At 49.9% G+C, this 12,375-nt stretch overlaps 1 protein-coding gene across 1 annotated transcript in view; it reads right to left on the bottom strand.

Moving 5' to 3' along the window:
• The window catches only part of CFAP69 (cilia and flagella associated protein 69), a 52,077-nt gene extending 45,129 nt beyond the window's left edge, over positions 1 to 6,948 (bottom strand). Inside the window, 8 exon segments of the mRNA XM_038742268.1 lie at positions 694 to 803; positions 2,167 to 2,232; positions 5,337 to 5,399; positions 5,841 to 5,870; positions 5,873 to 5,959; positions 5,962 to 6,021; positions 6,024 to 6,057; positions 6,926 to 6,948. Coding sequence (XP_038598196.1) covers positions 694 to 803; positions 2,167 to 2,232; positions 5,337 to 5,399; positions 5,841 to 5,870; positions 5,873 to 5,959; positions 5,962 to 6,021; positions 6,024 to 6,057; positions 6,926 to 6,948 — 473 coding nt within the window.
• Positions 6,949 to 12,375: the final 5,427 nt, after the last annotated feature.

The following is a 12,375-nucleotide window of genomic DNA, read 5'->3' as shown; positions in this document are numbered from 1 at the left end:
CTATGCCTGACCTGCTAACATCACATCTACCCCAGCGATTAGCACAGTGTTTGGCCTATAGTATGCATCTAACACAACTATCACTATTCTTATTGTTGCGACATGAGGATGTGTAGCATGAGTAGCATGGCCTAATGGATAGAGCCTGGGCCTGGGACTGGGAGTCAGAAGGACCTGGGGTCTAATCTAGGCTCCGCCACTTGTCTGCTGTGTGACCTTGGGCCAGTCACTTCACTCCTCTGTGCCTCAGTTACCTCATCCGTAAAATGGGGAGTAAGACTTTGAGCCCTCTGTGGGACAGGGACAGGGACTATGTCCAACCTGATTAGCTCATATCTACCCCAGGGCTTAGAATGGAGTCTGGCACATAGTGAGCGCTTAACGAATACCATTAAAAAAAAAAAAGAAGAAAACACAGTGAACAAGCAAATCCGCTTTCCAGGCCCATTTCCCAGTCCCCCGGGGCTGGTAGCCTCAGCGCAGCAGGGCCGGACTCCCTGCAAGGCCGCAAACTGTGGCTGCCATCCAGGACTCCCCAGAGCGAGTGTTGAGGAGGAGCCAGGATCAGCGGCTGGGGAGCTCCCATCGCTCCAGCAGCTCCCGCACTAGCTGAGACGTGCCCTGGGGCAGAAGCGAGGCAGAATGCCAGCCTGCGGGTTTCCTGAGCATGTTGCTGGGCAGAGTCTGCCTTACCCACACAGTCGGAGGATTTCACACATGGGTTTGATGAAGCTGGGACGCTCCTGAATTTGTTCTGCACACAGGCTCAAGATTTTAAATATTTGTTCAAAGTCCCTGAGAGGCTTTTAATGTTTTAGTTAAGAAAATAAGCGACAAGTGAGCCCTCTTGGGGCTTGACAACTCGGTGATAATCTATGCTAACCTAGGGCCCATCTCGGCTCTTGTTATGGACACCCTGCCCTCTTCTGGGATGGGCCCAAGGCCAGAGCAACCAGAGCCCTGGGTCGAGGCAGAGTGACAAATGCCGGCTCGGGTCCGGAGCTGGGAAATGGGTGTGGTCAGGGGGTCGGGGGTCTGAGGTGAACCAGCACCAGGCAGCGTCCAGCCAACAGACCCCAGGCTCTTGCCGGGGGCTCAACCGACCACATGGCACTACCTGGAGAATCACCCTCTCAGGAAAGGCAGCAGAGATCACTAGAGCAATCATTCAATGAATGGTGTTTATTAAGCACTTTAAACCATTCAATCGCCTGTTTCACCTCCGCCTGCACACTTGACACTTCCAATGCTAACCTTCTCACTGTACCTCGATCTCACCTATTTCGCTACCGACCACTCATCCACGTCCCGTGTCTGGCCTCAAACGCCCTCCTTCCTCGTATCTGAAAAACCACTACTCTTCCCACCTTCAAAGCCTTACTGAAGGCCCATCTCCTCCAAGAGGCCTTTCCTAAGTCCTTCTTTCCTCTTCTCCCACTCCCTTCTACATAATAATAATAATAATGGCATTTATTAAGCGCTTACTATGTGCAAAGCACTGTTCTAAGTGCTGGGGAGGTTACAAGGTGATGAGGTTGTCCCACGTGGGGCTCACAGTCTTCATCCCCATTTTACAGATGAGGGAACTGGGGCCCAGAGAAGTGAAGTGACTTGCCCAAAGTCACACAGCTGACAAGTGGCGGAGCCGGGATTTGAACCCTTGACCTCCGACTCCCAAGCCCCGGGCTCTTTCCACTGAGCCACGCTGCTTCTCTACATCACCCTGACTTGCTCCCTTTATTCATCCCCTCACCCAATCCCACAGCACTTATGTACTTATTTGTAATTTTTTTATTTATATTAATGTCTACCTCCCCCCTAGACTGTAAGCTTGCTGTAGGCAGAGAATGTGTCTGCTACATTGTTGTATTATACTCTCCCAAGAGTTTAGTGAAGTCCTCTACACACAGTAAGCATTCAATAAATATAACTTCCTGACAAGTACTTACTATGCGCAGAGCACTGTACTATGCTCTTGGGAGAGTACAATGTAAAAGAGTTGGCAGACACGTTCCCTACCCACAAGGAGCTCACGATCATACGTAAGAGCTGTGGGGATGAGGGTGGGTTGAATGAGAGTTCTGGCAATCTGCTTCCTTGCTAAGGGGAATTCTTCTCAATTAGAAAATGGAAGAAAACTCCGCACACTTAAAAAAAAAAGGATACAATCCCATTCTGATAACATTCCACCAACTTCTTGAGAGATTGCAGCTGTATTTCTTCTAAATCAGCCTAAAACAGATAATCATTTTAAATCAAAGAGCATCTTATTTCTCAAAGCACACTTGGTTCCTCTAGCACCAACCTACTGACTGCACCTTGGGTTTGTCTGCCTCACTGCTTACCCTTTACTCATGTTCTCCCTCTTGTCTCACTCCTACCACCTTCAGTGTCCTACTAAGAAAACACCTCCTTCAAGAGAATTTCCCTTTTGTGGGTTCTAATCCCAGCTCCGTCACTTGTCTGCTGTGTGACCTTGGACCTGTGAGGATTCAGACAGATGAGGATTGAGACAGTGAGCCCCATTTGGGACAGGGGCTGTGACCAACCTGATTTGCTTGTATCAACTCAGCTCTTAGTACAGTGCCTCGCACATTGTAAGAGATTAACAAATATGAGAATTATTATTAGGTCTTCATTTCTCCTACCTGCCCTTCCTTCTGCATCTCTTAAGCGCTTAGTACAGTGCTCTGCACACAGTAAGCACTCAATAAATACAATTGAATGAATCTCTTATGCACTTGGATCTGTACCCTTTAAACACTTGATCTTTACTCCAGCCCCACAGCACTTATGTAAATATTCTTATACTCTCCAATTCCCTTCTCTGTAATTTATTTTAATTTTATCTGAATCCCACTCTAGATTATAAACTCTTTTTGGACAGGGATTGTTTCTATCGATTCTACTGTATTATTCTCTCCCAAGTGCATAGCACAATGCTCAGCATACAGCACACTCTCAATAGATACCATTGATTGATTGATTGATTCGTAAATCATATCACTATCCTCTTCCTTTCCTTGGAATGGTGCTTTTAAAAAAATAAGTTCCTAATAAAAGCTGATAATACAAACCACGATTAGAACTCAGGCCCTTTTGATTTCCAAGCCCATGCTCTAGCCACTAGATTACTCTGCTTCTCACTTGCAAGTTGAGGCTTTTGATCCTAAGACAAGGCCATGCGTTCCCCACGGGGAGGTAGAGGACAGCTGGAGAGCAAGAAAGGGGGCAGGAGTTCGAGCCATACTTAGGAGTGGTGGCCAGGTGGTGGCCAAACAGAAGTGACACTGGTAGAGTAGCATCCTCTGCATCAGCCTCCTCTCTGATCTCCCATCCTCCTGTCTCTCCCCACTTCAGTCTATACTTCACACTGCTGCCCGAATCATCTTTGTGCAGAAACGCTCTGGGCACGTTACTACCCTCCTCAAAAGTCTCCAGTGGCTACCAGTCAACCTATGCATCAGGCAAAAACTCCTCACTCTCGGCTTCAAGGCTGTCCATCACCTCACCCCCTCCTACCTCACCTCCCTTCTTTCCTTCTACAGCCCAGCTCACACCGTCCACTCCTCTGCCGCTAACCTCCTCACTGTGCCTCATTCTCGCCCATCCCACCGTCGACCCCTGGCCCACATCCTCCCCCGGGCCTGGAATGCCCTCCCTCCGCACATCTGCCAAGCTAGCTCTCTTCCTCCCTTCAAATCCCTATTGAGAGCTCACCTCCTCCAGGAGGCCTTCCCAGACTGAGCCCCCTCTTTCCTCTCCCCCCCATCCCCCCCCGCCCTACCTCCTTCCCCTCCCCACAGCACCTGTATATATGTTTGTACAGATTTACTACTCTATGTATTTTACTTGTACATATATACTATTCTATTTATTTTGTTAATGATGTGCATCTAGCTTTACTTCTATTTATTCTGATGACTTGACCCCTGTCCACATGTTTTGTTTTGTTGTCTACCTCCCCCCTCTAGACTGTGAGCCCATTGTTGGGTAAGGCCCATCTCTATATGTTGCCAACTTGTACTTCCCAAGTGCTTAGTACAGTGCTCTGCACACAGTAAGTGCTCAATAAATACGATTGAATGAATGAATGAAGCCTCTCTAGACTGTAAGATCCTTGTGGGCTCAGAGTGTGTCTATCAATTCTGTTACATCGTCCTCTCTCAAGTTCGTAGTACCATGGTCTGCACGCACTGAACGCTCAATAAATACCATTGACCGACTGATCATTATTTACTGAGTACCCACTGGGGGCAATCACTGTATTGAATTGAAGATGAGCACAGTCTTTGGCCAGGCACCGACATCCCTGGCCCAGGCGGAAGTTTGGTGCCCACCAGGTTGGATAGCTAAGTACCCAAGCGCTTAGTACAGTGCTCTGCACACAGTAAGTGCTCAATAAATACGACTGAATGAATGAATGAATCCTCTCTAGACTGAAAGCTCCTTGTGGGCACAGAGTGTGTCTATCAATTCCGTTACATCGTCTTCTCTCAAGTTCGTAGTACCATGCTCTGTGCGCACTGAATGCTCAATAAATACCATTGACCGACTGATTATTATTTACTGAGTACCCACTGGGGGCAATCACTGTATTGAATTGCAGATGAGCACAGTCTCCGGCCAGGCACCGACATCCCTGGCTCAGGCGGAAGTTTGGTGCCCACCACGTTGGATAGCTGAGTACCCACACGCTTAGTACAGTGTTCTACACACAGTAAGTGCTCAATAAATACGACTGAATGAATGAAATGAATGAAGTACCCTCTGGCATCAGTTTTGGGCAGCCAATGTCCATACTAGGTATTGACAACCTTTTTAAGAAATGGTGTGGCTACACTGCGCGTGTCTGTATGTGTGTGTGTGTGCTCGTGTGCAGACTTCAGTACATATGTCTCCAGCAGGGTCAGGGCAGCCCTGCACCACTGCTCCTGCAAGAACTGGCCAAGATGTGCTTTGACTTCCTAGTTGAGCTTCCAGTCCTGCTTTTCCTGGAGTAATGATCCTGTGTCCTCCCTAACTTGTCCCCACCCTCTAGAGTTAGGCACTGGGCTTGGTACGGGAGCTGGCAATCAATCAATCAATCAATCAATCGTATTGAAAGAGCGCTTACTGTGTGCAGATCCATGTACTAAGCGCTTGGGAAGTACAAGTTGGCAACATATAGGGACAGTCCCTACCCAACAGTGGGCTCACAGTCTAAAAGGCACGTAGTGTGTTTAAATTTGAGGGAGCCGTGTGACCTGAAGAACCACGACTTTCCCGCCTAAGGGCTCACAACTTTACTCTGATTCCGAGGCCGAAGTCACTGGTGTCGGGAGCGACTGACTCACCTGTTTGGGCTCCTTGAGCAGTCTGACCACAAGGTCCAGGTCCACCGCGGCCAACTTAACCCCCTGTAACACACAGGCACCACACAGGCAGAGGGCGGGTTCAACAAAGGAGCCAGAAGAACTACGGGGGAAGGGGGGCAACCGCAAACCAGAAAGGAAGGGAAGGTGGAGAAAGGAGGGAGGGAGAAACGAGGAGGGAGAAAGGAGGAGAAGGGCGGTGGGAAGAAGGAGCCGCCCCCGAGGGCAGCCCTGCCCCGTCCCCGGCCCGGCCCGGCCCGGCCCCACCTGCGGGACCGTCCGGTCGCTGTCGGTCCCCAGGCCGGGTGGGATGTCGGGGCGGCGGCGGGGGTCGCGGGTCGCCGGGCCCTGGGGGTCAGCGGCGGGCTCCGGCGCGGCCATGGCTGCTTGCTTGCAGGGTCACTGGTCCCCAGGGGTCGTTGCCTGCCTGCGGGCGGCGGACACAACTGGGGGCGGGAGGGGAGGGGAGGGGAGGGGGCTCACTACCTGCGGGGGAGGCAGAATCACTGGTGGGTGTGTGTGTGTGTGTGTGTGTGTGTGTGTCCGTGTGTGTGTGTCCGTGTGGTGACTGTTCCCGGGGAGCAGGGGCCAGTCGCTGTCCGCGGGGGGACGAGGTACGGCCGCGCCAGCACTGGCTCCGGCTGATCGGTCTTGGGCGCCCGCGGCAGGGATGCTACCCGTTGCCACGGATACCGATCCGTCACTAAGGGCAGGACCGGCTGAACCTGCTCTACGGAAGCCGGAAAGGCCCAAACCTCCTCCACCTCCCTCCCTCCCCCCCCCCCCCCCAACCAAGAGCGAGGGAATCCTGGGCTTCCGGTTCCGGGGCCGCAAGGTGATACCCTTCAAGGCCCTACTGACAGCTCACCTCCTCCAGGAGGCCTTTCCAGACTGAGCCCCTTCCTTCCTCTCCCCCTCGTCCCCCTCTCCATTCCCCCCAATCTTACTTCATCATCATCATCATCATCATCATCAATCGTATTTATTGAGCGCTTACTGTGTGCAGAGCACTGTACTAAGCGCTTGGGAAGTACAGGTTGGCAACATATAGAGACAGTCCCTACCCAACAGTGGGCTCACAGTCTAAAAGGGGTAGACAGAGAACAAAACCAAAGATACTAACAAAATAAAATAAATAGAATAGATATGTACAAGTAAAATAAATAAATAAATAAATAGAGTAATAAATATGTACAAACATATATACATATATACAGGTGCTGTGGGGAAGGGAAGGAGGTAAGATGGAGGGGTGGAGAGGGGGACGAGGGGGAGAGGAACGAAGGGGCTTCCTTCCCTTCCCCACAGCACCTGTATATATGTATATATGTTTGTACATATTTATTACTCTATTTATCTTACTTGTTCATATCTATTCTATTTATTTTATTTTGTTGGTATGTTTGGTTTTGTTCTCTGTCTCCCCCTTCTAGACTGTGAGCCCGCTGTTGGGTAGGGACTGTCTCTATGTGTTGCTGACTTGTACTTCCTAAGCGCTTAGCACAGTGCGCTGCACACAGTAAGCGCTCAATAAATACGATTGATTGATTGATTGATTGATTGACACCCACCTGGGAACTTCCCGCCAAGTCATCCCCGCGTGCCCGCGAGCCACGTGCCCTGGCTCAGCCCAGCCCTCCCACTCAGGAGTTTGGACCTTGACAGGCTCTTTCAGACTGTAAGCTTGTTATGGGCAGGGAACATGTCCACTCATTTCGTTGTGTTCTACTCCACCAAGCCCTTAGTGCAGTGGGGATTTAATCTCCATTTTGCAGGTGAGTAAACCGTGGTCCAGAGAAGTTAAGTGACTTGTGCAAGATCACACGGCAGGCAAATGGCAAAACCGAGATTACAACCCAGATCCCCTGATGCCCAGGCCCGTGCTTTTTCCCTTACACCCTGCTGCTTCCCTGCCAAGGTTGTTGGTCTGGGAGAATGGGAGGATGGTGGTGAAGTCAATGATGGTGGGGAGGAGAGGGTTTGGGTGGGTAGATGAGTTCGGTTTTGGACATGTTAAGTTTGACGCATCCATGCTGAGGAACATCCATGAAGAGGTGTCCTGAAGGCCGGAGGAAATAGGAAACTACAGATCAATCCATCAATCATACTTATTGAGCGCCTACTGTGAACAGAGCACCATACTAAATAGTAATAATAATAATAATAATGGCATTTACTAAGCGCTTACTACATGCAAAGCACTGTTCTAAGCGCTGGGGAGGTTACAAGGTGATCAGGTTGTCTTGGGGGGCTCACAGTCTTAATCCCCATTTTACAGATGAGGGAACTGAGGCCCAGAGAAGTTATGTGACTTGCCCAAAGTCACACAGCTGACAATTGACAGAGCGGGGATTTGAACCCATGACCTCTGACTCCAAAGCCCGTGCTCTTTCCAGTGAGCCATACTGCTTCTCTTCGCTTGTACTTCCCAAGCACTTAGTACAGTGCTCTGCACACAGTAAGCACTCAATAAATATGACTGAATTTTTAGGGGGCTTGAAGGACCTCCAAAATCCTTCAGGTCCACCCCCCTTGGCAGTGAGTCACAATCTCAACAGGTTTGGACCATTCTTTTCTTCCCCTCAGAGGGCCCATCAAAATTGGAACTAAAATTGTAGGCTTTACTTCTAAAAGTGAAGCCAGAAGACCATGGAACTCCATTTCTTCGCCCCTGAGCAGAAAGTGCAATGCAGTCTCAGCCAGCTACAAAGATGGGAGAGTACATTACTATGGAGTTGGTAGACATGTTCCCTGCTCACAACAAGCGTACAGTCTAGAGGATAAGATGATAATAATAATGATGATATTTGGTGAGTGCTTACTATGTGCCAAGCACTGTTCTAAACCCTGGAGTAGATACAAGGTACTCGGGTTGTTCCACGTGGGGCTCACAGTCTTAAAATCCCAATTTACAGATGAGGTAACTGAGGCATAGAGAAGTTAAGCGGCTTGCCCAAGGTCACAGGGCAGACGAGTGGTGGAGCCAGATTAGAACCCATGTCTTCTGACTCCCAAACCCGTGCTCGTTCCACTGGCTGGAAAGGTAGATTTGGGAACTGTCCGCATAGAGATGGTAGTTGAAACTGTGGGAGCTGGTGATTTACCCAAGGGGGTGGGTTTAGATTGAGACGAGAAAGGGATCCAGTACTGTGCCTCGATGGATCCCTCTCAGCTACGGAGCGGGAGGCAGAAGTTGAGAAAGAGTGGCCAGACAGGTAGGAGGAGGACCAGGAGTCTGTGAAACCAAGTTTAATGTTCCCAGGGGGAGGGGTTGGTCCACCATGTCAAAGACTGCTGAGAGATCAAGGAGGATTAGGAGAAGGAGCATGGTGTAGTGGATAGAGCACAGGCCTGAGAGTCAGAAGGTCTTGGGTTCTAATCCCTGCTCCGCCACTTGTCTGCTGTGTGACCTTGTGTCCCTTCACTTCTCTGGGCCGCAGGTGCCTCATCTGTAAAGTGAGAGAAGCAGCATGGCTCAGTGGAAAGAGCACGGGCTTGGGAGCCAGAGGTCATGGGTTCTAATCCCTGCTCTGCCACTTGTCTGCTGTGTGACCTTGGGCAAGTTACTTAACTTCTCTGTGCCTCAGTTACCTCATCTGTAAAAATGGGGATTAAGACTGTGAGCCCTTCATGGGACAACCTAATCACCTTGTATCCCCCCAGTGCTTAGAACAGTGCTTCGCACATAGTAAGTGCTTAACAAATACCATTATTATTATTATTATTATTATTATTATTATTATTATTATTATTAAAATGGGGACTGAGATTGTAAGCCCCACATGGGACATTCATTCGTACAATTGAATGAATGACAGGGACTGTGTCCAACCCGATTTACTTGTATCCAGCCTAGCGTTTAGTACAGTGCATGGCACATAGTAAGCACTTAATGAATACCATTATTGTTATTATTAGGATGAAGTAGAGTTGGATTTGACAAGGAGGAGTCATTGGTGACCTTGGAGAGAGCAGTTGCAGAGGAGTGGATTAAATGGAAGTAAGTGGAATAAGTAGGGGACTGAAGAACAAGTTGAAAAAAAATGTGGAGGTGGCTGATAGAAGGAACTTGTTCAAGGGGCTTAGAGAGGTAGGAAGGAGATGGGATGATAACTGGAAGGTGTTGTGGTGGGATTAAGGCAGGGTTTTTTTAGGGCTTTTTATGGTATTTGTTAAGCACTTACTGTATACCAGGCACTGTACTGAGTGCTGGGGTAGATACAAGATAATGAGGTCAGGTTGGACACTTCACAACTCTATGCCTCAATTACCTAATCTGTACAATGGACATTAAGACTTTGAGCCCCATGTGGGACATGGACTGTGTCCAACCTGATGACCTTGTATCTATCAGTGCTTAGAACAGTGCTTGGTACATAGGAAGCACTTAACAAATACCATTATCAATATTATTATTATCATTACCCCAGCTCTTAGAACAGTGCCTGGCACATAATAAGCACTTAACAAATACTATTAAAAAAAATGGTGGAGCTGGGATTAGAATACAGGGCCTTCTGACTCCCAGGCCTGTGTTCTATCCACTAGGTTAAGCTGCCTAGGTGTGGACATGTTTGTGAGGCGAGGGGAAGGAGCCTTTGCAGACTGAACAGTTGAAGGTGACAGGTGGAGAAGACCGGAGGGGACCCTTGACCCTCCCTCAAGTGACACAGCACAGACCATCCAACACCCCGATTCTCCTTTCCAATGACCCAGCATGGACTATCCAACACCCCTGATTCGGTCATCTCCATCCCTGACACTCCCCACAACTGGCTAAAAATGGACCACCCAATCAATCAATCAATCAATCAATCGTATTTATTGAGCGCTTACTGTGTGCAGAGCACTGTACTAAACGCTTGGGAAGTACAAGTTGGCAACATATAGAGACAGTCCCTACCCAACAGTGGGCTCACAGTCTAAAAGTCTACGAGTCTACCCAACACCCTTGGCACCCAACAGTGGGCTCACAGTCTAAAAGTCTACGAGTCTACCCAACACCCTTGGCTCTCCCCTCTCCATCCGTGATTCTCCCCAAGTGACCCATCATGTGTGAAGTCACTGTGGACAGGGAATATGTCTGATTGTTGTTGTTTTGTACTCTCCCAAGCACTTGGAACAATGCTTAGCATGCAATAAGTGCTCAATAAATACGATTGAATGAATGAATGAATGGACTCGTCAACACTCATGGCTCCCCTCTCCATTCCTTACTCTCCTTCCAGTGACCCAGCATGCCCCACCCAACATCCCTGAATCTCCCTTCTCTGTCCCTGACTCTCCCACGTTGACCCAGTACGGGCCATCCAACTCCTCTGACTCTCTTTCCAGTGACCCAGCATCGACACTCGTCCTTGGATCTACCCATACTCCTCTGGACCTGCTGGTGTTTCTCACTGCCTGCTTCCTGTGGAAACAGATTCCCTGTGCTAAACTTCAGGGGGGAAGGTGGGTTTCCTGCTATTTGTTTTGATCTGGCCATCCTCCAGCTCCAATGGGTTCCTCTTGCCCTGGTGGGAAACAGTCAGTAGTATTGAGCACCTGCTGTGAGCCAAGCACTCGACTAAGTGCTTGGGAGGTTACAACAGAAAACATGCATTCCCTGTCCTTCCTTCACCTCCCTTTTTCCCTCGCTCCTTCTATCCTCCCTCCATCCCTCTCCCTTCCTGCCTTCTCCAGTTCCTCCTCAGCAACTGTACCAGCAGAGGGAAACAGGATTAAATCATCCCAAGGTGGGCTTTCGAGCAGAAGGAGCCACTGGCCAGAATGAGGTGCCTCAGTGGGGGAGGGCTGTAATCATTTGGCCCTTTGGCTGTGCGAATCAGAGGTGGGGCTGTGGCAGCACACCTCACTTCCCTTCCTCTCTGGCCTGATCCTTCTTCTAGTGTTGGAACTTTGGCCTTGCCATGCTCACCAGTAGCTCGGGGTTTCCATAGTCTCCCCACTACCCCTCCCACACCCAGGGCAGCCTGGGTGTCCTGGCTAACGTTTCCTTTAGGGGAGAGTCTAAACCCTGAGGTGGTATAATGGTTCCTCTCATTGGGCTTGCCTCAGGAGATGGATGTTGGGTTACGGGGGCACAGGGCACACAGGGGCATGAAGGTACAAAGGCAGGGCAGGGCCAGAACAGGGGCCGGTAGTTGGGGCCACGAGCCAGGGTTCAGCTCTCCAGTGAGATGGGGTATAGGAGGGTCTCTGTCGCTCTTGGGGGACCCACATTGGCTGCACAGCTCCTCCCTTGACTTTCCTCTTTTCCAGCAGGCTTGGGTAGGGAAGGTTGGGAAGGAAGGGAAGGCTAACAGGGCAGGAGGGGCCAAAGTTTGGTCTGGGTCCCCTCTACTACACACCAATCCACTGTCCTGAACCACCGAACCTGAAACTGCCCTAAAGGAGATAAAGGGCACCCTTGCCTGTGCAGGCCGTGGTGTGACTTGAGACACGGGGAAAGATGAACAAATGTGGACATCATCCTCTGTGGAATTTGTTTAGTCCCTAATGAGTGCACAGCTCTGTACTAAGCACTTGGGAGAGCACATCAGAAGCAAGAGATGACCATTGCCTACCCGAAGTGGACAATCCTGTGGGAATTTATAAGTAGTGGGAGCAGGAGGCAGGACATGGATGGGACAGGAACTAGACATATGCATCAGGATGAGGACATGGGATCAGTAACTGTCCGCACAAATAACAGGAGACAGCTGCGGGTGGGCCAAGGCAGAACCAGGTCTGTAGCCCTTGAGTGGCCGGCTCCACCCAGGCCACAGACCAGAGCCTGGCTCGGCCCCTGCATCAGTAAAACAGTAACACTTATCCTCAATGGCCCTGTGGATTCTGCAAAACTCTGCCAAGTTCTGGAAGCCTTGTTTTCCTTGGAAAAACAACAGGAGGGCAGATTCAGAGAAGAGTCATTAACGGTTAACTCAGTTCCCAGCCCATAGAGGATCACCCTCCCTGTCGTCCAGACTCCAGACAGTGCCTGAATGAGCCGACCGGCAGAAATAGAAATGGCTGGTGAGAG

This window comes from Tachyglossus aculeatus, chromosome 2, assembly GCF_015852505.1.
Source record: "Tachyglossus aculeatus isolate mTacAcu1 chromosome 2, mTacAcu1.pri, whole genome shotgun sequence".
Classification (NCBI taxonomy): Eukaryota; Metazoa; Chordata; class Mammalia; order Monotremata; family Tachyglossidae; genus Tachyglossus; species Tachyglossus aculeatus.
This window is presented reverse-complemented; position numbering and strand designations above follow the sequence as displayed.